This window comes from Haliotis rufescens, unplaced genomic scaffold, assembly GCF_023055435.1.
Source record: "Haliotis rufescens isolate VD_foot unplaced genomic scaffold, xgHalRufe1.0.p SCAF_50, whole genome shotgun sequence".
NCBI classification, from domain to species: domain Eukaryota; kingdom Metazoa; phylum Mollusca; class Gastropoda; order Lepetellida; family Haliotidae; genus Haliotis; species Haliotis rufescens.
Genome location: NW_025964224.1, coordinates 2,890,594 through 2,913,929, shown reverse-complemented (window position 1 = coordinate 2,913,929; position 23,336 = coordinate 2,890,594). Strand labels below are relative to the sequence as shown.

The window sequence follows — 23,336 nt, the reverse complement described above, 5'->3', positions numbered from 1 at the left end:
GTCTTGACTTTTGACTGCAGTTGTTCGCATCATATTGGGAAAAGCCAAGATATGGTACTCTTTGGTCTTTAGAAATGAGGGGCAGTTCGAAAGTGGAATAAAACATGTATGATAAGGGCAATCTTTTGAAGTATGTATCACAATATGACTTGGGTGTCACAACATACAATTCCAGGCAATACTCAGCCCATGTTGTTTGATACATTAGGAATGACTAAGCAATAATCATGATATTTCTCTAATTAAATTTTCGTTGTGTTCATTGAAATTTCTGTATTCTGATTAGCTGAATTGGTCACGTGTTATTGCATTCATTTCCCAATGAAAGTAAAAAATTAAGCCACGCCCACCGAGGCGCACAACTTTTATTACTTCGGAATGTCGGGGAATCCCAATATTACAGTCGAGGGAATTCCCTTTCTGCTCACATGTATCGTCATGCACAGGACATTTAGTGACTTTCATGCATATTCATTGTCCAAACAAACCTTTGAAACCGAAGGCCGAGAATGAATGAAACAGCAAACGTGCAGGTTCGCTCGCCTGTTTTTTTTCTGCTCGCCTCGGTTCAACTTTCATGTATTCGGGTTTCCTTTCTAACTTAGTAACTAGCATTTTTCCAACTGTGTTTTACCGTAATCAGGGAAGTAATGTTTGAATCTGGCAGTAACTGACCATTAAATTTGAAACAGCTGCCTTCTCCCGGACATATTTCTTCCAGTTCGTTACAGTCTGACTGTTGCAGTTATTTTCGCCTCTTGTCTTAACTGACAGGTCCAATGAACATTGTTTTGATCCTGCTCTCCGTTGATTGGCTACTGACAGTGTAGGCGTGTCAATTTATATGCATAAATTAAAAAATCACCTGATTCATGTCACGCCACAGTATGTATTCCTACACCTGGAATGTTTATCAATCTCGTCATTTTTATCGTGTTGATATATACAACTGTTTTTGGTTAAACTATTGTAGATAAAACATGTTTTATGTTGTCGAATTTAATTATAAGCATTGACCGTGTATTTTTTTCGGTTCATTGAGGTATGAATCGAAAAACCAATGTGCAAACTTTTGTAAGAATCCGCTACGCGGATTCATACAGTTTGCACATTGGCTTTTCGATTGTTGATACATGTAGTCATCACTACAAAGTCAAAACATTAGTATACCTCTAACATCATGAAATGGGATATGTTTTATTCCAATTTGCGAATTTTTACTGATACTTGTTGCACACATTGCTGAATATGAGCCTCAAAGCAAGTCTAGATAAATCCCTGATTTAGTAATAATAGTATTGGCAGTGAAGAAATAATCATGATAATGACAATCTTTATGTATTAATATGTGATTTCCCATGATCAATTTATTCAACTAGCAATATTCATGATAATTTACTGTTGACCGTGTTGAAACTGAAGGGGGCAATTGGAAAGAAAAAAATATTTTTTGTTTTATTATTTTTCTTGTTTCTTTGGTACTGAAAAGGGAGAGTACCTTTTTGCCAGTGATCAGCTGAACATGTGGTAAGACACGGACATGATTCTTGACAAATCACTGGAACTTTACCTGTGGACAACTTGCTCCAGAATAACAGATAAGCATCGTAAATGTGTAAAATATCCCCCACAAATATTTAAATCCCAATTACTTTCAATTAACTTGCGTACAGAAACGCATGCATTAAATGAAATACTCATATGTATAAATACAGCTCATGTAAAAAAAACAAAAAGGTTTTTCAGCATGCGTACAACAGAGCTCATTTACGAAACACGATTACTAGCTTATATACTTTCCAAGGCAAGCCTATCTATTTACAACAGTTATCATGATTGTGTACATCAAAAACATTATTTAATTTTTTTTTGAAATCTTAAAATTGTCACACTTTTGGGGAAATACCCAATAGAGTGATAAATAGATCAGTGAAAAAATATTAGTTACCCAATGAAAATGTAATAACCCAATTAAAATAGAAACCCTAGAGTAAAAACTCAATTGCTTAAAAAGTTATCTGGAGCTCTGTTGCTCTGAACCAGTTTAGAACACTGCAGTGCTGTAATCTGACTTTTAAGAGGATAAATATTAATCATGTTAATACCAGGTTTGATTGTGAGCATCTGCTAATCCAACACTGGTAACCATGGTTGCAATAGCATTATATTAGAATGTCTGGCAACTTGTTTTCAGTTTTCCTTTTGTCTGTGAATAATACATGATATTGCTGATCTTGGAATGGGTGCACATCCAGACAGGTAGCCAACATGGGTTCAGCCACAGGCTCCTGTGTTTGTTGATCGTGTTGACCTGTACGGTAACAAGGGCAGATCTGGTATACATTATAGATGCCCTGCAGTTGTCAGTGCTCATGGTCAGGTCGGGGCAGGGCAGGGCAGAGAGGGGTGTTGACTTCATATTGTACTTAGCCTCACTTGCTTGTGTGCCACCTTTGTGCCGGATAAGCTTGTCACGGGTATTACCTCCATGGTCTGGCCTCTGGCGGATTTCCCCTTCATGGGTAATATACTGTGATGTTGATACAGGGATCAGAGTCCAGGATTGTTGGCCGCAGAGTGCAACGCGGACCTGGCAGGTTGAAAAGATTTGTTTGTATTATGACGGCGATCTGTAAATAATTGAGGGTGGAACGGACAATCCAGTGATTGATACCATGAGCATCAATCTACACAATTGGGATGGGATGACATGCATGAAACATGCAGTCAGCTGCTAAAATCCACTCTGTTGAGTTCTCAAATGTCAATGAGACTAGTTACCAATAACTTCAGTACCAAAATTGATTCAGCATTTGATTCAAGCAGGTCATTCTGAATGTAAACCATAGCTCCATAAGTAACCCAAGCCTATCTCCAGCAAGCACTGAGACTCAAAAGACCTGCTCAGAGTCATTTCAACAGTCATACTTGTAATGGTTGGTTGGTTTGCTGTTTAAAGCCGCACTCAGCAATATTCCAGCTATATGATGGCGGTCTGTAAATAATCGAGTCTGGACCAGACAATCCAGTGATTAATATCATGAGCATCGATCCACGCATTTGGAATGGATGACATGAATCAACCAAGTCAGCGAGCCTGACCACCCGATGCCGTTAGTCGCCTCTTACGACAAGCATAGACGCCTTTTACAGCAAGCATGGGTTGCTGAAGATCTATTCTACCCCAGATCTTCATGGGTCATTCATATTTCAATGAGCTGATAGTGGGAAAGATTTAGTGAAGATTGAAGGACATTTTTGACCCACACAATTTTGGTGGTTTTTGAATTAAAAATTAATTAAAATTTTGAGTGTTTGGGAGAAATGATTTGAATATAGTGAAAATGGTGAAGTAAGGACCTGATTTATAGTTTCCCCCAAGTTGGTAAGTGCCGGTAATGTTCATGAAGTTTGTGTTAATTTTGAAGAAAAAAGCACATGAAGTAGTTTTGGATTTAACCAGATTTCCCATGTACTATTCCCTTTTCTTCCCCGATATTCTCAGTGTTGTCAGTGCTGTTGTCAATAGCTGGAGCCAATGGTGGCCCTGTCGTCTATTCAAGGGTTGCAATTTCCCCGAGACAGAAAAACCTATGATTGTGGGTTCAGATCACAAATTCGGCCTGATTATGTTTCTAGGTTTGTAAACACCGCACACTAATGGTGGGTTTGGCCAGAGTTGTAAGTGTCTGGGACATGCATGCTGTCTACCTTTCCTCCCACCTCAGACTGACACCATGACATAACTTACCGGTACATACTGTTCCCATCTGTAAAGACTCACGCCCACTCATTGTGTCGCCTGTGTTACGTTTAAGGGAAGGCATCATATTTCAAATAATTTTTTAATTTGAAGTTTACACGATATACGGCTTTTCCATTGGACGATAGGTCGGTCACATGACCGCGAAATTGACATTCATAAGTGTATGAACGACACAATTTGACGTTCATACATTTTTCACGAGACCATGTTCTTGAACTGATGTAAACACGGACGGACTACTTCCACATTCCTGGGGAAACCCCTGGGAATTTCCTACCACGAAAACATACATACGTTCTTTCTGATCATTTAGTGAGGGCAAAACATTGTATGTCATACAGTTTGGCCCTCACTCTATGAAGGTTCATACTCCAATGAACTCACACAAAGTGAAGGTCAATTCTTAAATGTTTCATGCTCACATGCCTCATGTATGTCCAATGTGTCAACCTGCCACCACAAAAATGAATTAAGATATAAATATATGATTTTGGATCATTTCATTGACTTTCTTAAAACAAATGCTTGGCCATAAAGCAATCTAATGGTATGATGGTTGTTTCTCCCATGATTTAGTATAAACCTTATGTTATTATTTACTTGACATATTGAAGTGATATTGGTAAAATAACGGCAATGAAATTATTATTTGTACATACTTCCTAACTTGGAACAAGCACCCTTTGGAAGTGAGACTTTGTATTCAACATGGCCAAACAGCTAACACATTGTCTACAGTGTGTCCAGGAACCAACATCTGTAGCATGAACCTATGGCAATCTAGACATAGTGTGTACCTCATGTAGAGGTACTTTGTGTACACCTTGTACTTCTGTGGGAAGAATTGTTAAATATGGATTCTATTTTCCTTAACATGCCACACGTACAAATGAGATGCATGCTGAAAATGAACATGTTTTGGAAATGTTTATATGGTGATAGACATGATAGATGGTCTGTAAAATAGTGTACCGGTATTTCTCTGAGAAGAGGACCATTACACACAAAGAGGAAAAGGATGTGATGCTAAGTTTAATATTACTGCAATGTGTCTTTGAAAGGCATGTAGAAGTGATACACATAAAGGAAGAGAATATATGGATGTCAACTTCTATATTATGAGGAAACACAATGTTTCAGAGTATATGCTTACTCCTTCATCAGATGAACGAATGCTTATAGGCAGACACTCAGAGTATATGTACGTACATGTAAGGACAACAAAAGTAATAAGATAACCACAGGTGGAAACTAACAAGGGGGGCCGACAGATAATTGCCGCTGATGGGTGATCAGCAAAAGACAAGTTTCCACATTTTGTTATCTTATTACTTTTGTTGTCCTTACATGTACATATATATACTCTCTGCCTATAAGCACCCATTACCTGAAGGAGTAAGCATATACTCCGAAACATTGTGTTTCTTCATAATAAAGAAGTTGGCATCCATATATTCTCTTCCTTATTACTGCATTGAAAGCAATGTTAAAATGAAATGTAAAAGTAACTTTGAATTTAAAAACAATAAAAACTGAATGTAAAACATTGAAAAAAACAAAATCCCAATTTTGAAGAAAATAACCCGTTTGTCCCAATTTGCCTACCCTGACACTCTGTTAGGAATCTTGGCCGGATCAGTGTAATATATCTCTATGGTGTTGTACTGCGCAATTCATATACTATTGTTATTGTTAACAATGTTTCATTGTTATATTTTTAAAAAGGTGATTCATAGATCATGTTGTGGCTTTGGCTATCGTGACAGGCTTGCTCTTATACATGTCTTCTTTATTTATTGCAGAACATCTAAGGAGGTCTATCTTGTGTATGGATGCCAACTGAAAAACACTGCTATGTGATGAACAAATACGAAATATTGGGGGTTGTAGGTGAAGGTGAGTTAGCTGCTGCCATTGATCAGAACATTCTTCTAAATATCACAGACTTCGTGAACTGTCGATAAGTATAATGGAGACAATTCACATTTTATTCTAGTTTCCCAATATTTCAGACTATCCTTTTGTCATGACATATGGAATAATGGTTTTGTTGGTCTACACTTAATATTAGAAGTCAGTCAAAGAAGAAATTTTGAACTGTGGTTTTGGACCTTGTTTTTTTATCAGTACTTCTTTCAGAATGGTATTGGAACATAATTTCTTTCTTGTATACTTTCAGGTGCCTACGGTGTGGTCTTGAAATGCCGACATAAGGTATGTATATTTTGTCTGTTTTCTTCTCATCCTTCCCTGGTCCCCATCCTTGACACCCTCCACGGTCCCCATTCCTGACACCCTCCCTGTTTGCCAATGCACAGACTTCCCTGGTCCCTATCCTTGACTCCCTCCACGGTCCCCATTCCTGACACCCTCCCTGTTTGCCATTGCACAGACTTCTCTGGTCCCCATCCTTGACACCATCCACTGTCCCCATTCCTGACACCCTCCCTGTTTGCCATTGCACAGACTTCTCTGGTCCCCATCCTTGACACCCTCCACGGTCCCCATTCCTGACACCCTCCCTGTTTGCCAATGCACAGACTTCCCTGGTCCCTATCCTTGACTCCCTCCACGGTCCCCATTCCTGACACCCTCCCTGTTTGCCATTGCACAGACTTCTCTGGTCCCCATCCTTGACACCATCCACTGTCCCCATTCCTGACACCCTCCCTGTTTGCCATTGCCCACTGAACCCTCTCTGGTCCCCAACCCTGACACCCTACAAGTCCCAATTTTTCAAATTCTTTCTGCTTCTCTTTTTCACTTATCCCCCGATTCTGAAGACAGATTTTTTGTGGATGGGGTGAATTTGTGTGATTTGAATGTTCCTAAGGTTATTTCATCTGTGGAGGTAGAGTACAGCATATATCCCTGATGTGCTTGTTGCACAAAGCAATCCTAGCGCTAAGGTGATCGTAACTACCATACTGTAACATAGACTTACGACAGTCGTAGCGCTACGATTGCTTTGTGGAAGCCTCAACTCCCAGTTTCTCCCCATGTCAAACCAGCAGTAGCATGTTGGTATGACGTCACTGGTGGTGTGGAGGGAGTTTGTTCCACCTCTAGTTAGTGTAGAAATCAATCTCCAATCTAGAGGCAATTAATCTGTTGGGAGGGCATCACTTAGTGGTCTGTGTTGGTGCCCCATTGTTGTGGAAACATCAGTAGATTCTGCGGCCTGCGTATACTTGAGCTGCTTAATAATGCAGCAAATAAATACATAGTGCAGAGGTGCAAGTCAAGGTGTAGCTGACGTAAGGCCTGCTTCACGGCTTGTGTAATCCTGGGGCTTAAAAATTGACAGAAAACTGGGATCAAAAGATCAACATTAACCTGCATTATTAAACACGGGAAAGGTTGAGATGTTGTGTCGATAGCAAGTAAAATATTTTGTTTGAGTTGTTGATTCATATCTATTAAGAATGTTAGGTACCCAGGAGTTTTCTTCGCTGTTGATAGCTGTGGCATCGCTGTGGCATCGCTGTGTTGGTTATTGTTTGGTTCTTACTCAGTTATGAGCAAATCAGGAGAGTTCATGAAGTAACCTTGTCATGGTGGGTCCCTGGGAGAGAGTAATACTGTTCACATTGGTAAAATGTAGTCACCTTTGAAATTCCTGTACCTTGGTATTTTGAGATGGGAAACTGTAGGCTTCAGCTTGGTGGGATGACAGTCGCTGGATGACATTACGTTGAAAGAGGGTTATGTTGTGTCACGACGGTTTGCATTAACGATAATATGATGATGGATCAGGCAGTTGGATCATTAAGGACAAGGTGTCAGAACCCAGGCAGTTTGAGAATGAGCAAAATCAGAAATCAATATTGTGGTATCATACATGAGAATTTGTCTTAATTCATTTCAACACTTATATTTTTTTTAATTTAAACTAATGCTAAATGTAATGATGTGCCCAAAAAGGTTTTAAGGTTTTCAAGAAATATATTCCAAATATTTTAATATTACCATGTCATTGACCCAAAGGGATGTTGACAAAGACAGTAGCAACATGAAAAAAGCATCTTGGGAACGGGAGTTGCTCAGTTTGATTTCCTCTTTGTTTTGTTTTTTAACTCAGTTTAGCCATACTTATGTACTGGATCAGTTTAGCTGTTATTTATGTACTGGATCAGTTTAGCTGTTATTTATGTACGGGATCAGTTTAGCTGTTATTTATGTACGGGATCAGTTTAGCTGTTATTTATGTACGGGATCAGTTTAGCTGTTATTTATGTACTGGATCAGTTTAGCTGTTATTTATGTACTGGATCAGTTTAGCTGTTATTTATGTACGGGATCAGTTTAGCTGTTATTTATGTACGGGATCAGTTTAGCTGTTATTTATGTACGGGATCAGTTTAGCTGTTATTTATGTACTGGATAAGTTTAGCTGTTATTTATGTACTGGATCAGTTTAGCTGTTATTTATGTACTGGATCAGTTTAGCTGTTATTTATGTACGGGATCAGTTTAGCTGTTATTTATGTACGGGATCATGTCAGTTGAGCCATATGTATTAGTGGTGGGACGATAAACTGATGCATCGGTGAATCGCGATATTTTACTTCCCAATACATCTATCAACCTCTATCACACTAAGTACAAAATATCAATTCATACCTTAAATGTTTACTTCAATGGCTGCAACATCAAACACTAGTTAGTAGTGAAAATGAGTTGCGAAAAAGTAAATATTTTAATCTGTTGGGTCATACTTGACACTGCCAACTGTTAATTATCAGTGTACCAGGTATTTGACTATCCTGTCTATGAAAAGATTGCTTACACACCACAGATAAGAGCACTTACAAGTATGGTGATATGTATCAGGTCGTGAAAAAGGTATCGTGATGCATATCGGATTGCACAGTTGGTGTATCGTCCCAGCCCTAATACGTACGTCTTGTCAGTCTAGCTTTACTAATGTACTGGATCATGTCAGAAGTCCAAGACTAAGAAATAAGGCCAGCTGTTAGCAATTTGAACATGTCTGATAACTTTAATATACTGTATATCGCTGTGTATAGGCGAGTTTTTCGTGCCTAGAATTAAGGGTTTTCAAGGTTTTTGTCGTCTTATACACAGGGTTGAAGAGTTTTCATGTCTTAATCTCGGCATTTAAGACAATGCCAGTCAGAACAGGAAATACAATTGAATCTGTAAATCATCATGTCTAGTGATATTTTATCTCAAATTTCAAAATTTGTATTGACCAAGTTTAATTGTTATGATCTGTTCGTTTTACTGAATTTGCTGAAGGGATACGATGTAATTTTTTTCTGCAGAAGACAAACACGTTTTTACTACAAATGTCAGGATTTTGTATGTGCTGGTGACAGGTGACAGAATTTGAAGGCTTGTACAGGGGGTTCGCTTTATAGACAGCGGTATATACAGAATGTATTTCAAATTTGTATGGAACTTTTAAATGTGATATTTCAGTGGGCCTGAAAGGTCTCATCATTCCTCATCCTTTAGGACCAGGGTTGGCAGAGTAAATGATAGGCACTTGCATAGACCTATATGTCTCCAGTTATGCCATGTATAGTTAGCCTTTGAGCAAGTAGAAATGTCTTACTTCTACTGGTATGTATATTCAGTGAGGGATAGGGAAATGGAGGCGTTAATGATCTCCTTAAATCTAATGACAGCAATGACTGGGTAAGCCTATATGTGTATCTGTCCTGAAGTTATAGAATCCTTTAAACGTCTGAGGGATGTCTAGGTCAGTATAGAACCCCATGCCATGTTCTTACCATGATATTCAGTTAAAATGAGGACTGGATGGGCGTAAAGGTTCCTGGGTATGGAGAGTACACTAGTTTTAGCTGTAACATGTCTAGATTGATTTCATTATTTCTTCACAACATTGTTTTATAAGTCAGCTTCGAAGTTTAATGTCTTGGATGACAAGATGAGTGACTAGCACGGAAAACACACAGCAGTGTGTAACCTGCCCCTCTTGACGACAATCTGCAGCTATACAAGTCGAGTGCTATATTGGATTGACTGTAAACAATACATGCCAGCATGCCTAGTCACCTAGACATTGTACATGTTATGGATCTGCTTGACATTACTGGGGCCACACTTTGTCTAAGTGTCTCACAGTGTGAGCCAGTGGCGCGTTCTGTACAATAGCATCAATGTTTTACCTGCCCGGATTGTGCTGTAGACGCAGCAACAGTCACAACACCATCTCGACGTGCATGATGTTGCTGTCTTGACATTTATTTGTTTGAAAATATTTATGCAAGAGGTTTTTTGCATTTCTTGACTAGCTGTCAGCTGGAAAATATGCTCTGAATCTGTCCAAAAATATTTGAGTGGCATAGCACATCTGTTAGACATGGGAGACACGACTGTTTAGGTAAAGATGTATAGATAGGTGTGTGTACCCTCAACCAACCAACTAAAACAGACCAAAATTGTCAATTTTGAACATACACTTATCATATCCAAATTTGGACATGAGTATATCCAACTATAAAGAATATATCCCTTTCTGACATAAGTATATCTCTGACATGAACTTACAAAGCCATTTAGAAAGTGGTCAAATGTAACAAATATTACATTTGAGATAACACTTTCTTAGTAAAGTACAGATTCAAGTACCATATTTTCTTAAGTATAGTGCACATCCAAGTATAATGCGCAAAACCACTCTAGCGGAAATCGTATTTTGGAGAAAAACCTTTTGGAATGTTATGTGCAGAAAAAAATTACACCGTACCCCTTCAGCATGTTCAGCGAATACTAAGTCAGTACAAATTTGAAATTTTTAGATAAAAAAATCACCAGACATGTTGATTTAGCATTTACAGTGTATTTTTTGTCCCACTAGGCATTGTTTTAAATCCATGGATTAAGATTACCTTGTGTATTTTCTCGTAAACAAAGCCGGAAACAGCAATCAGCTGTACACACGTTTTCTTGGATTCTACTGGTGATTCGGTTAAAACTTACCCAATGATATAATGTTAAAGGATTTTGATGCAAGGATCGGGAAAAATTGTATCTGAAACTATTTTTTTATCAGGAATAATATATTCCAATATTTTGTTATTTTAGCTGAAGCTTTAACGAATTATATGTAAAATAATAATAACCCTAAGCGTAGCACTTTGGTGCAGCTGATCGCTATTGCCAGTTATTTTTTTTACATGGATCAATTTGACCAGTCACCATCGAGGCTCCTGCACACATGATAGCGAGAACTACATGTTGACATAGAATCGTCAAACTACAACAAATATGACTTTTAACAAGTCAAAGTATGGCATTTATGATATATGTATCCATTCTCTGTCAACTAAAGTTCGTTTCAAGGCGTCAATAGCGGTAATCTGACCATGGTTGCTGTTGTAACAGTGAGGTGTGCTTCTGATTTTAAACTGACATAAATATATCTCACTCTGAAATAAGTATACATAAGTATATCCCATCCTGACATAAGTATATCTCAAACTGACATAAGTATACCTCATTCTGAAATAAGTATAACTCACTCTGACATAAGTATATCCCATGGAGATATGAGTATATCATACTCTAAAATATGTATACCCCATGCTGATATTAGTTTATCTCACTATATCCAGACCCATGAAGATCCGGGGTAGAATAGGACTTCAACAAACCATGCTTGCCGTAACAGGCGACTATGCTAGTCGTAACAGGCGACTAATGGGTTCAGGTGGTCAGGCTCGCTGACTTAGTTGCTTCATGTCATTGTATCCTAATTGCGTGGATTGATGCTCATGTCATTCACTGGATCATCTGGCCCAGACTCGTTTATTTACAGACCGCCATCATATAGCTGGAATATTACTGAGTGCTGCATAAACAAACAAACAAACAAACAAACAAACATAAGTATATTCAACTCAGGTATGAGCATGTCTTAGTTTAACAGAGTTTATCCAACGGCACACTGCCATTGTCAGGCCACGGCCCATGTAGGTCCCCATGTTTGCTGTTATCACCAGTCAATCATATCTACCTACAACTGTTAACTGACCCTTCTAGAATGACAATGGGTGTGTAGAGAAGCTGTATAGACTTCAGGGGATTGTTTACCATGTTGATTAGCGTCACATTCTTCTGTCATTTTCATCCCCGTTGCTAGATAAATGTCACGCCCATGCAGTGATACCGTACTGTCTGCTCATTGAACCCTATCACAGTGCTCTCTGACTTAGACGCAGCGGTATCAATATTTCATGGTTAACCTTCCTCCATCTGTACAGATTGTTGTCAGCACAATAGGCCCGCCTGTTCAGTCTCCCTGCTGTTGTTCCCCAACAACAATCAGAGCAGTAAAACAAACAGCAGATGCTATTATCCAACCGACACACCTCAATCTGTTGTTTATATATTTATTTTAAGTGTTTCTTTTTTATCTATTCATGTGTTATACTTCTTAAAGGCTTTAGTGTCTCACAGAGCATATTCACGGGTTGAAAATTTATGAAAAATTTTACTTGACCAAGGGCAGGTATGACCAACATTCTTACTTGCCCAATATTAAAATGTACTTTAAAGCTAATAAATTCAGTAAAAATGCTACATCTACAGTACTAAGAATCAGAGATACAGTTTACCCTCGCTATTGTGCCCCTCAATATAGCGCTAACTTGGTTATAGTGCGTGGTATCGTATGGCTCCCAAAATTTACTTACATATTTAATAAACTCAAGTTTTACACTGACACGATGTTTTTCCCTCATCAAAAAAATTTTATCAGCTGATTACCGCGAGCACATAACACCGGAAATACCATTTAACAAATCTGAAATGAAGCACGCAATTTAATCCTAATATTATATTACATGTATCTGGTTATAAAAACGTGTTCATTGTATATCTTGACTTATATTTGTAATATATTTTATATGTTTTATTCAAAATTTCATTCAAAATTTCATTCAATATTTGTTCACATTCATTTAGGCGAAATCATGTGTGAAATGATCGGTAGATCGCACAACTCACCGTTATTTACAGCAACCATGATCAGATTACTGCTATTGACGCCTTGAAACGAACTTTAGTGGATAGAGAATAAATATATCTATCATAAATGCCATACTTTGACTCGCTGAAAGTCATATTTGTTGTAGTTTGACAATTATTCTTCTTTCGACCAATTCATCGATAGATTCCGAGAAATGTGTGTACAGCTGATTGCTACTTCCGGCTTTGTTTACGAGAAAATACACACGGTAATCTTAATCTCTGCAATATAAACCAATGCCTATCAGAACAGGAAATACAATGTAATCGGTAAATGATCATGTCTAGTGATCTTTTACCTCGAATTTTAAATTTGTATTGACCAAGTTTAATTGCTATGATCTGATCATTTCCCTGAATTCGCTGAAGGGAAACGATGTAAGAAATATTCTGCGTAAGACAAACACATTTTTATTGCAAATGTAGCGATCGTGTATGCGTTGGTGACGTGCTTCATTCCGATTCGCTTTATAGACGGGGTATATAAATTAGCATCGATTTTAAAGGCTTGTACAACATGTACAGGGGGGTCGCTTTATAGACGGCGATATGCGGTAGGCCTAACGAAGCTTCACAAGTCAGCACTAGACCTACCTCGCATTACAAATTCCAAGAAATGTAGTCAACTGTCCATCATTCAGTTTCCAAGAAGCATGTGCCATATATGAAAGTGTTACTATAATTTATCAATGAAACAAGCCTGGTTCTCATTGTTGACCTGCCTGACATCGATGTGTTTTAATCCCATTGGTTGACTGGTGTAACTGTATGCAAATTAGATTGCCAGTCAGGGACATCAGCAAAATATTAGCCAATGAAATATCGTAACATGATCACATGATTACATTCACATGTAACTTGACCCAGTTCACTTTGTGGGGCTCCACTTGTCCACAGGCATGCTAGAAAATGTATATATGCCCGACATCTAAACCTTACTTGTCACGGGCATCGGGCAATGGTATTTTTCAACCCCTGATATTGGCCGGGCATTGTACATATCCACCCAAGACTTTAAATGCTGTACAATGTGTGACATTTGAATAAAAAATTTCTTCTTCTTCTGTCTTCTTCTTCTTCTTCTTCTTCTTCTTCTTCACTTCGGGCTTTCCTCCCACATCAAGCTGACATGCCATGATGTAAATGGAATACTGTTTAAAGGGGTGTTAAACCCAACTCACTCACTCACTCACTCACTCTTCTTCTATATGTTGTTTTTGTTAACCATCATCATCATGCTGTTGTTTTTGTTCACAGGAAAATGGGGAAATGGTTGCCATTAAGAAATTCAAAGACAGTGAAGGTATGTGTGACACTGCTTTTCAAGATGTGATTGTTTGTGGAACAAATCGACTGTGGCTATAGTAAATTCAAAACCCATTTATTTCAGTTGTAAGGCCAACATGCCAAGAACCCTACCTCACCTCACAAAAACAAATAATACAGTTGCACTTTCAATAAATGGACAGTTATCCGTACTGACCCTTGTTGTGTGACATTACATTAAACCAACTAAATAAAAACTACACTTCCCAAAAGACAGTAATCACACCGATAAAAACACCACCAACCAACCAACCAACATGCAAAGATATAGGAGTTTTAAAAGCAATTATTCAATCTGTTGCCTAACAGGCCTAATGTATTCGTTCGTACTGAGCGAGGGGTGTGCACGCTGATGTATATAACACCGGTGAGTGACAGGTGATCTGTAACACATTGCAGTGGTAGCACATTTAATGTGACAGGGAAGCAGTGCAACGTTCCGTCTCAATCCTATCACAGCCACACATTATGATCGGCGGCAGGGTTTGGCAGCAGCACTTGATGGATCACATAGTAAGTAGCACGCCTTCTGTTGTTGCTACAAGCTGCAGTCAATGAATTATGTATTATATCATATAACTGCCAGTTACAAGGAAACCAGACCATAATTTGTCAATAAAAATGACAGTGCAGTGAATAACATCAGGGCCCACTGCTCACATGAAGGCGGGATCTGTTGGAAAGATTTGGTAGATATATTTTCATGATTTGTTTTAACTAAGACAAATAGGTGTTATTTTTATTAAGACAAAGAAAAAGAATGGCATTTATTGGTAACTAAAATTATTTGTCATATATGGTGTTTGAATTTGGACATGGTGGTGAAAGTATGTTTCAAGTCTTAAAGTACTGTAGTGTAACTCAGTGATACAAATAATTAATCATAATGATCAAAGTGACTTTGCTCTTATTACTCCCCCGGCATATAATGCTTGGGGATATAGTCGACACCTTGTCTGTCTGTCCGGAATGATGACTTGAAGACTGTTCAATATTTTTCAACAAAAATTGGCAGATATATCAAACAGATCCTGAAGTGGTGCCTTTTGCTATTTATTGGATTTTTGGCATTTTTATTTTTCTCGATTACCATGGAGACAATTTGGACTTTTAAATCCAAACCTGGTACATGTGTTAACCAAGGGCTGAAGTGGTGCCTTTTGCTATTTAGGAATTTTTCAACATTTGACATTTCCCTGAAGTTAGACTTTGCTGAAACGGAGCAGAACTAAAAAAATCATCAACATTTTTCGTCAAAATTTGGTACATGTTTCATTCAAGGGCTGAAGTGCTTTTTGCTATTTAGGAATTTTATAAGAACATTCTATACAAGTTTGACTTGGACTCCTTTGATAGCGGTGTGTTTTTCCGGACCATTTCTCTAAAGCTAATAGGTATTCTTTCATGACACTTTGCACACACAAAGACCAGGTTGTCAAATGGTGCCTTTGGCCACATAGGGTGTTTAAAAAATTTAATTCTGTTTCCATGTCAACAAGTTTGATTTTGACACACAAAAGTATAAAAATACAAAGTTCTGAATCCTAATTCCATGGTGTTGTTTTGTTAGCTCAATAACTACTCTTGTATATGGACAGACAGTTTAGATAGAAATCTCATCAAGTTGGACTTAAGTTATCAGTAACAGTAGATGTAATAGTAGATGATTTGTTATTTCGAATTTGTGAGGGCAGAACTCCAAAACCATTAAATATTTCTTGATGAAACTTGCTATACAGATCTGTCTCGTTGGGAACTGGTGCCTTTTGATGATTTGGGATTTTTGTTGTATATATTTGTTTATGTTTTCATGCAACAAATTTGACGACTTTACTGAAAAAATGAGGATAGTGTTTGTTTCCAGAGCAGAGCTCCAAAAGCGTTGAATATTTCTAGATGAAAGTTACTGTACAGATCAGTCTAGTGGTGAACTGTTGCCTTTCGATGATTTGGGATTTTGAAAAATACTGGACAGCATTAAGTTTGTTCACTGAACTGAACGTATCCAATAGCAATGAACCAAAAGTGGGTATGAGTAGCAAAACTCCATTTCTGAATTGGCCAAGACCGGGGGATATGTCATCTCCTGATGTCTCTTGCTACATTTGAAGGAAATAGATTTCACATACAAAGATTATGGCACATTCCAAACTTGAGGTGGTTTGTTTGTTGTTTATCTCTGCCTTCACCCATGAAGATCCAGGTTATAACTAGTCTTCAGCAACTCCTGCTGGTCCAGACTCCATTATTTACAGATCACTGTCATTTGGCTGGAATATCAAACAAATATCTCTGCAGTCAACACTATTCCATCTTTATCACGGCAGTCTGTAATTAACATACATTTCAGCTGAAAGTTGCTGTACTTTAAACAGGTGGATGTGTTCACTTTCAAAGCTTAAAATGAACAGAGCTTCATTCTACAATATGGATCATAAGTGTATGATGAAGTGTATAATAAAGTGTTTGATGAAGAGTTTGATTAAGTGTTTGAATTAGTGTTTGATGAAGTGTCTGATAAAGTGTATGATGAAGAGTTTGAATAAGTGTTTGATGAAGTGTCTGATAAAGTGTTTGATGAAGAGTTTGATGAAGTGTTTGAATAAGTGTTTGATGAAGTGTCTGATAAAGTGTATGATGAAGTGTTTGATGAAGTGTTTGATGAAGTGTCTGCTAAAGTGTTTGATTAAGTGTATGATAAAGTTTTTGATGAAGTGTTTGATTAAGTGTGTGATAAAGTGTTTGACAGTAGAAGTGTTTAACCCAGTCTTTATGGTATGCGAGTCATAACATTCACAGTGCTAATAATATATAGCTGTTTGTGACATGGCCCTAGTAATATAGATATTTTAAGCTAGTCATGCTCATGCCACAAACAGCAGGCCCCAAACTCAACTTCTGAACCGAATATGATTTGTTTGTAAACATACTTCATGTACATAAACCCTCATTGACATTTCCCTGATCTTGATCCCCTACACAAGTAAATAGACACTGATGCTTCAATATTTACTTCAACTGCAGATTAGTGAAAGGTTTGATTGACATATTTGTGGACGAGATTGTGAAAGTTGTGCAGGTGTATTTACATAGACATGATACAAACGACAAACGACATAATCCACCTTTACATAAGTGGGAGAATATATATAGAAAGTGTCAGAAACATCAACACTTTTTTCCTACTTGAAACCTCAATGGGCAGATGTGTCAACACAATGTTGAGTTTTCGCCCTCCTTTTGACTATCTGATTAGATGTGCAGGTGATCCCAATATATAAGCCCTGTTGACACCGATGAGGGGATTTAGATGTCTGTGTTGCTTATGATTGGGGACAAACTATTGCTACTTGATAGGCTGTGGCTGAGTAGGGAACAAACAGATCCTATGCTGAGAGTGTCTGTTGATGGTATCTGATGGCCGTGCTTTGGTATGCTTGTGACTGACAGCTGTCATGATGGATTATGTCGCACTGACAGATATCGAGTTATCGACGTACATATGGATTTTTCTGGTGTGTTGGATATAAATAAAAGTGTGCTTTTGATATGTTATCGATATAGGTAGAATAGGATATAATGAAGTGCACAGTGGTATGACTTGACATTTGGGGTTTATATTGGCATGATTGTGATCAATATTTTATGATTGGTGTACAATATATTGACCATTTTCGGGGAATCTCAAACAGAGCAAATACATGGGTATTCATATTTCTTTGGCAGTTTAATTGTATTGTGAAATGTAAGGAGGTATTTTCAATGAATGTTGAAGTTTAATGTTATAAGCTTTATAGGAGATAACATACAGTCAAACATCATTGTGTCAAACTTCCGGGTTTTTTTAAGTCTCATTTGACATGTCATTGAAAAGGGAAAATTCATGGTGACCCAAGACAGAATGTGTCCCCAACACCCCTTTGCTAGGTGTAAGAGGCAACCTCATTGGAAACCTATTGGGATTCTGGGTTCGAATTGGTACACAGCAACCTATGCTGGTCGTTATGAGCGACCTCACGGATTGGGCAGGGTTTCTGATAAGAACACTTTCTGGGACTGATTATGAATCATCATGTCATGAAGATCTTTTCCATATTTGGTGATGATATGGAAGAATATCCTGTCAAGTGTTCCTGAAATCATGAAAATGTAACCCATGAAGATCCATGTTAGAATTGGTCCTCAGCAACCTTTGCTTGTTTTAAGAGGCGACTATGCTTGTCGTTATGAGGCGACTAATGGGATCAGGTGGTCAGGCCAGCTGACTTGGTTGATGCATGTCATCGTATCCCAATTTTGTAGATTGATGCTCATGATGTCAATTACTGGATTATCTTGTCCAGACTCTATTATTTACAGACTACTAACTGTCATATAGCTGAAATATTGCTGAGTTTGACTTGAAACAAACGAACATGAAAATGTGCTGATGCTCTTTGTATCAAGCAAAGTTACTGTTGGGTGGTCAGACTTGGTGAATGGACCGATGGCTTGTCAGAGTGCCCCAATAGCATGGATTGGTGCTCATTGGATTGTGTTCTAGATTTGATTATTTACACACCACAGTCATTGAGCTGGAACTTTACTGAGTGTCACATCAAATAACAAGCAAACAATGATAAGGGGAAACAGGACTTGACTCAACACGTGTCCTTGTCTTAAACCAAAAGGACGATGAAAGAAATCGGTGACTTCATTGTCACAACATATTCAAGACCTCATATCAGAGTATGGCAGCGCTGAGCACTGCGTAGAGTTGCTTTACCTAGGTGCACCAGAACCATTAGATTATAGGTTCAAATCCCAGATTTGCCCTGTAAATGTTTTAGCATATCTATTCTCATCGGTTTCACCAAAGTGGTAAACATCTAGGACCTGCATTACTTTAGGATATCCTCCCACATCAAGCTAACATACTGTGATATGACTGAAAGATTGTTAGAAACGACATTACTCCAAATTCACGTATTGTAATTCAATATTGAAGTACATTGATTGGAAGATCTCTTTCATTTACGTTTCAAACCAATCCTACATATACAGTTCCAAAGATTACTTTGATTAACTACATCCAAGGGCTATAGGATTACTGGATCTGTATTGCTCAAGAATGGATGATTATTCTACATCACCTATCTGAACATGCTAAAGCTCATAGGAAGGATCATAGCCCCATTAAAAGTCTCATCTTGCAACTGTAAGCATGTTAAGTGTCTGTATTCTGGTCCAACTATTGCGTGGCAATATCTATAGATATTCAAATAAGGTAGCAGTATCGTCCCTGTGCGTGTGTATTCACATTTTTCGGCGTGTTACAAACTGAGTCCTATGTTCCATATATAACTTGGTGATTGCGTGTGCTGTGACAACTAGACACCCGAGACCTGTTGTACCTTACTACCCCGTTTGTCCTAATGGCTAATTATGCACGTTCAAAGTGTCAATAAACTGTTCAATTTTTCATGACTGAGTTTTTTCCCCCCAGTTTTCATGATGGACATAAAAAGTATTGATTCCTGCTTGAATAGGGACGTAATTGGTAATCGTATGTTGCCAGGTAAATAAACACAGCATTGTTCGGGATTGTCTCAACATGAAATTAATCTGAACAACAACAGTCACTTGAGGAACAAAATGTTTGAAGTGGAATAATTGTGATGGATGGCCGGTTGACTCCAGTAGTAGCCCGTCCCCATGTGATATATGATGTTGGGGATAATTACGACCCCTTGTCACCCCGATTTGCAAGTCTACGTCTGGTGTAAGTTGTTTGGCCATCTAGCGATCAATTAAACATCTATCTGAATAGGGTGACAGACCATCGATTGACGATAACATAGTCACAGGCAGTGACCATCGCAATCCAGTTGCCGTGTTCTGTTACCTGTCAGATGTGACTGTTTCCGATTGGCTTTTGTCAGATCAGACTTCAGTGTTTGCTTGAGAAAGCTGAGTGAAAATCAATTACTTTGATACTGTTTGCCTGTCGGTTTGATGCTGGTATCAATAGTTATTTGTTATTGATATTTAGGGTTGGCTAAAGTTAGGAGAGGTGATTCTGTCAGAGGTGACTGGCGTTGTGAGGGAGATGCTGTAATCAATGCTGTCACTAGGTAGGGGGTCCTGAAAAGGAAATATGTTTTGAAGTAATACCTTAATTGGGTGATAATAATTCATTAGTTAATGTACAGGTACGATTGTGGATTTCACGACATGTCATTAGTCAAATGTATTGTGCAGAATTTCATACAAAGGATATAAAAAGATTCACATAAAAGTTGGTTTATCTGCCTAGGGCCAAACAAAAAACGTTTTGAGCCATTTGCTGAGATGCATCAGGGAGATATACATAACACAGTTTCCAGTGTCCTTTTAGGTTCATTACTAAAACAATTGTAAATTAGGAAGGGACAGACACCCCATGGGGATTCCTTGTATAAAAAGCTTGTGTACACCGTGACTTGAGTATTTATGAATTTGATGAAACTTATACGTGATCTCTCAATCACTTCCAGGGTTTGACTTAGCTATAAAAACATGCACCAGTGCAACTTTTATTGAAAAATGCAAGTGCATGTCAGAATGTTTCAAATTTGAGTTTAACCTATACTTGGACCTGCAACATCGATCTTTGAACACCTCCAATACCTCCAACATTTACTTACCACACAACGTCAATAATCCCTGAGTTAAGTTATTTTCATGCATTTTTGCGGCTTGGCGTCACTAAACAGTTAGTACTTCAAGATCATGTGCTCATATTTCAACTCTGATAAATTTATGAGAACAGGGTGCTTCCTGGTCTTGTCTGGGTCAAACAGATTTTCATGTCAACATGCTTCCTGGTGCAAGTTAAATCAAGTTCCTTAAATCCAGCCCTGACTTCAACAACAATATAAGGTCAATGTCACTAGAGGTCAAATTATGAAACATGGTTCAAATTTGAAATCTCAGATAAATTCATGAAAAATCAAGGTTTTTTCCATCCTTTAAGATAGATTCAAAGCAGCTAATTCAACACCCATCATATATCATGATTGAGTCAAATGTCAAGGTCGCTATGAAGTCCATTAAAGCATGGAATGAATTATAAATAGTTTCATTCAGGAAGTATTCTTGGTATGGTGTGGAAACTTCTTATTTGTAACAAATAATGTTCTGGCATGTGATTGGATGACATTGAAGGCCAAGGTCACTCAGTGGGAAGTAGACATTGGAGAGGAGACAGGCTAGCAGACTGTTTAGCTGTTATGTTGCATATGAACATATCATGGTTATTTGTTATTATGTCTCCCCCAGAATGGAGGGAGACATATTGTTTTTGGCACGGTTCCCGTCAGCGTCAGCGTCGGCGTTGGCGTTCCCACCGTTTCCGGACCATAACTCAGAAACCGTTTAATATTTTTTCGCGAAACTTTGTATACACATTAACCCAGCACTGAAGTGGTGCCTTTTGCTATTTAGAGATTTTTGACATTTTTATTTTTTCTCGTTTCCATGGAGATAACTTGAACATAGACTCTGAATGGGGGTAAGCTTGGTTTCCGGACCATAACTCAGAAACCGTTTAATATTTTTTCGCGAAACTTTGTATACACATTAACCCAGCACTGAAGTGGTGCCTTTTGCTATTTAGAGATTTTTGACATTTTTATTTTTTCTCGTTTCCATGGAGATAACTTGAACATAGACTCTGAATGGGGGTAAGCTTGGTTTCCGGACCATAACTCGGAAACCGTTTAATATTTTTTCGCGAAACTTTGTATACACATTAACCCAGCACTGAAGTGGTGCCTTTTGCTATTGAGAGATTTTTGACATTTTTATTTTTTCTCGTTTCCATGGAGATAACTTGAACATAGACTCTGAATGGGGGTAAGCTTGGTTTCCGGACCATAACTCAGAAACCGTTTAATATTTTTTCGCGTAACTTTGTATACACATTAACCCAGCACTGAAGTGGTGCCTTTTGCTATTTAGAGATTTTTGACATTTTTATTTTTTCTCGTTTCCATGGAGATAACTTGAACATAGACTCTGAATGGGGGTAAGCTTGGTTTCCGGACCATAACTCAAAAACTGTTCAATATTATTTCATGAAGTTGTAACATATTAACCAAGTCCTGAAGTGGTGCCCATTGGTTGTTTGAAATTTCTAGGAGTTCTATTTTTGTCACTGTTATTTAGTAATGGAGGGTGGGAATGAAGAGATGGGGTTTAACGTGAAGTAAACGAATGAATGGGGGTTAGGGGAGTGGGGGGAGACATATGTTTTTACGAGTAAAAACACTTTCTAGTTGAAAATTGAAATAACTTGTCATGGGATAATTCACTGATACATCAAGGTCACAGCAGGTTGACGTACCAATATGAAACGTTCTGTTTCAAAGTTGTTGCTACATCAGTAGGTTGTATTATCCGTCAGTCCATCTGTTAGTGCAAGATGTCTGGAGCAGATCTTGAAGACCGTACGATATTTCTTCACCAAACTTGGCACATAGATAGGTCTAGTGGTAAACTTGTGCCTTTTGATAGATTTTGATTTTTGGAAAAACTATTTCTCAAGTTTCCATAGCAACAACTTTGACTTTAGACTGAAAATGGCAGTTGTGCTTGATTCCTGAACAAATCACGAAAACCATACAATATTTCTTTACCAATCTTGGCACATAGATAGGTCTAGTCGTAAACTAGAGCCTTTTGATACCATTGCATTTGACATGCAATCAATATTACTAGTGGACGTCTTGATTCAATGACTATGTCCTCTTGTAATAAATTTTCAATAAATTTCATCTGTTATGGCATCTGTGGTATTGTCAGTGTCATAAAGCCTTTAGATGTATCTTAAGTTTAAACATGCAAAAGAGTGTCAAACTTTGGTCTTCAGAAACTGTAGTGGCCTGAGGATACTTTTGACATTTTCCCCCACATCTGATTGTCTCTCTTTCTTGTGTTCCAGAAAACGAAGATGTGAAACGTACAACATTGCGCGAGCTGAAAATGCTCCGCACATTAAAACAGGAGAATATTGTAGAGCTCAGGGAAGCATTCAGACGCAAGGGAAAGCTGTACTTAGTCTTCGAATATGTGGAACGGGTGAGTACCATTATCAAGATATTGGCTTAAACACATGACAAAAAGTGAAGATGCTATACCAGGCCATGTTTGGTGAACTGCTTGATTCACACTGCAATCTTCCCCAGACAACACAGGAAGACCT

At 38.1% G+C, this 23,336-nt stretch overlaps 1 protein-coding gene across 6 annotated transcripts in view; it reads left to right on the top strand.

The window, feature by feature from the left end:
- LOC124120964 (cyclin-dependent kinase-like 5) overlaps positions 1-23,336 on the top strand; it is a 67,767-nt gene that overhangs the window by 8,709 nt on the left and 35,722 nt on the right. For 5 of the 6 annotated variants that reach the window (XM_046483899.2, XM_046483898.2, XM_046483901.2 and 2 more), the window contains exons 2-5: positions 5,569-5,662; positions 5,946-5,980; positions 14,045-14,090; positions 23,076-23,212. In XM_046483899.2, coding sequence (XP_046339855.1) covers positions 5,599-5,662; positions 5,946-5,980; positions 14,045-14,090; positions 23,076-23,212 — 282 coding nt within the window. In that variant the 5' untranslated portion in view covers positions 5,569-5,598. Of the gene's footprint in view, positions 1-5,568; positions 5,663-5,945; positions 5,981-14,044; positions 14,091-14,521; positions 14,627-23,075; positions 23,213-23,336 lie in introns of those variants that run through there. The other variant, XM_046483903.2, reaches the window with a different exon arrangement.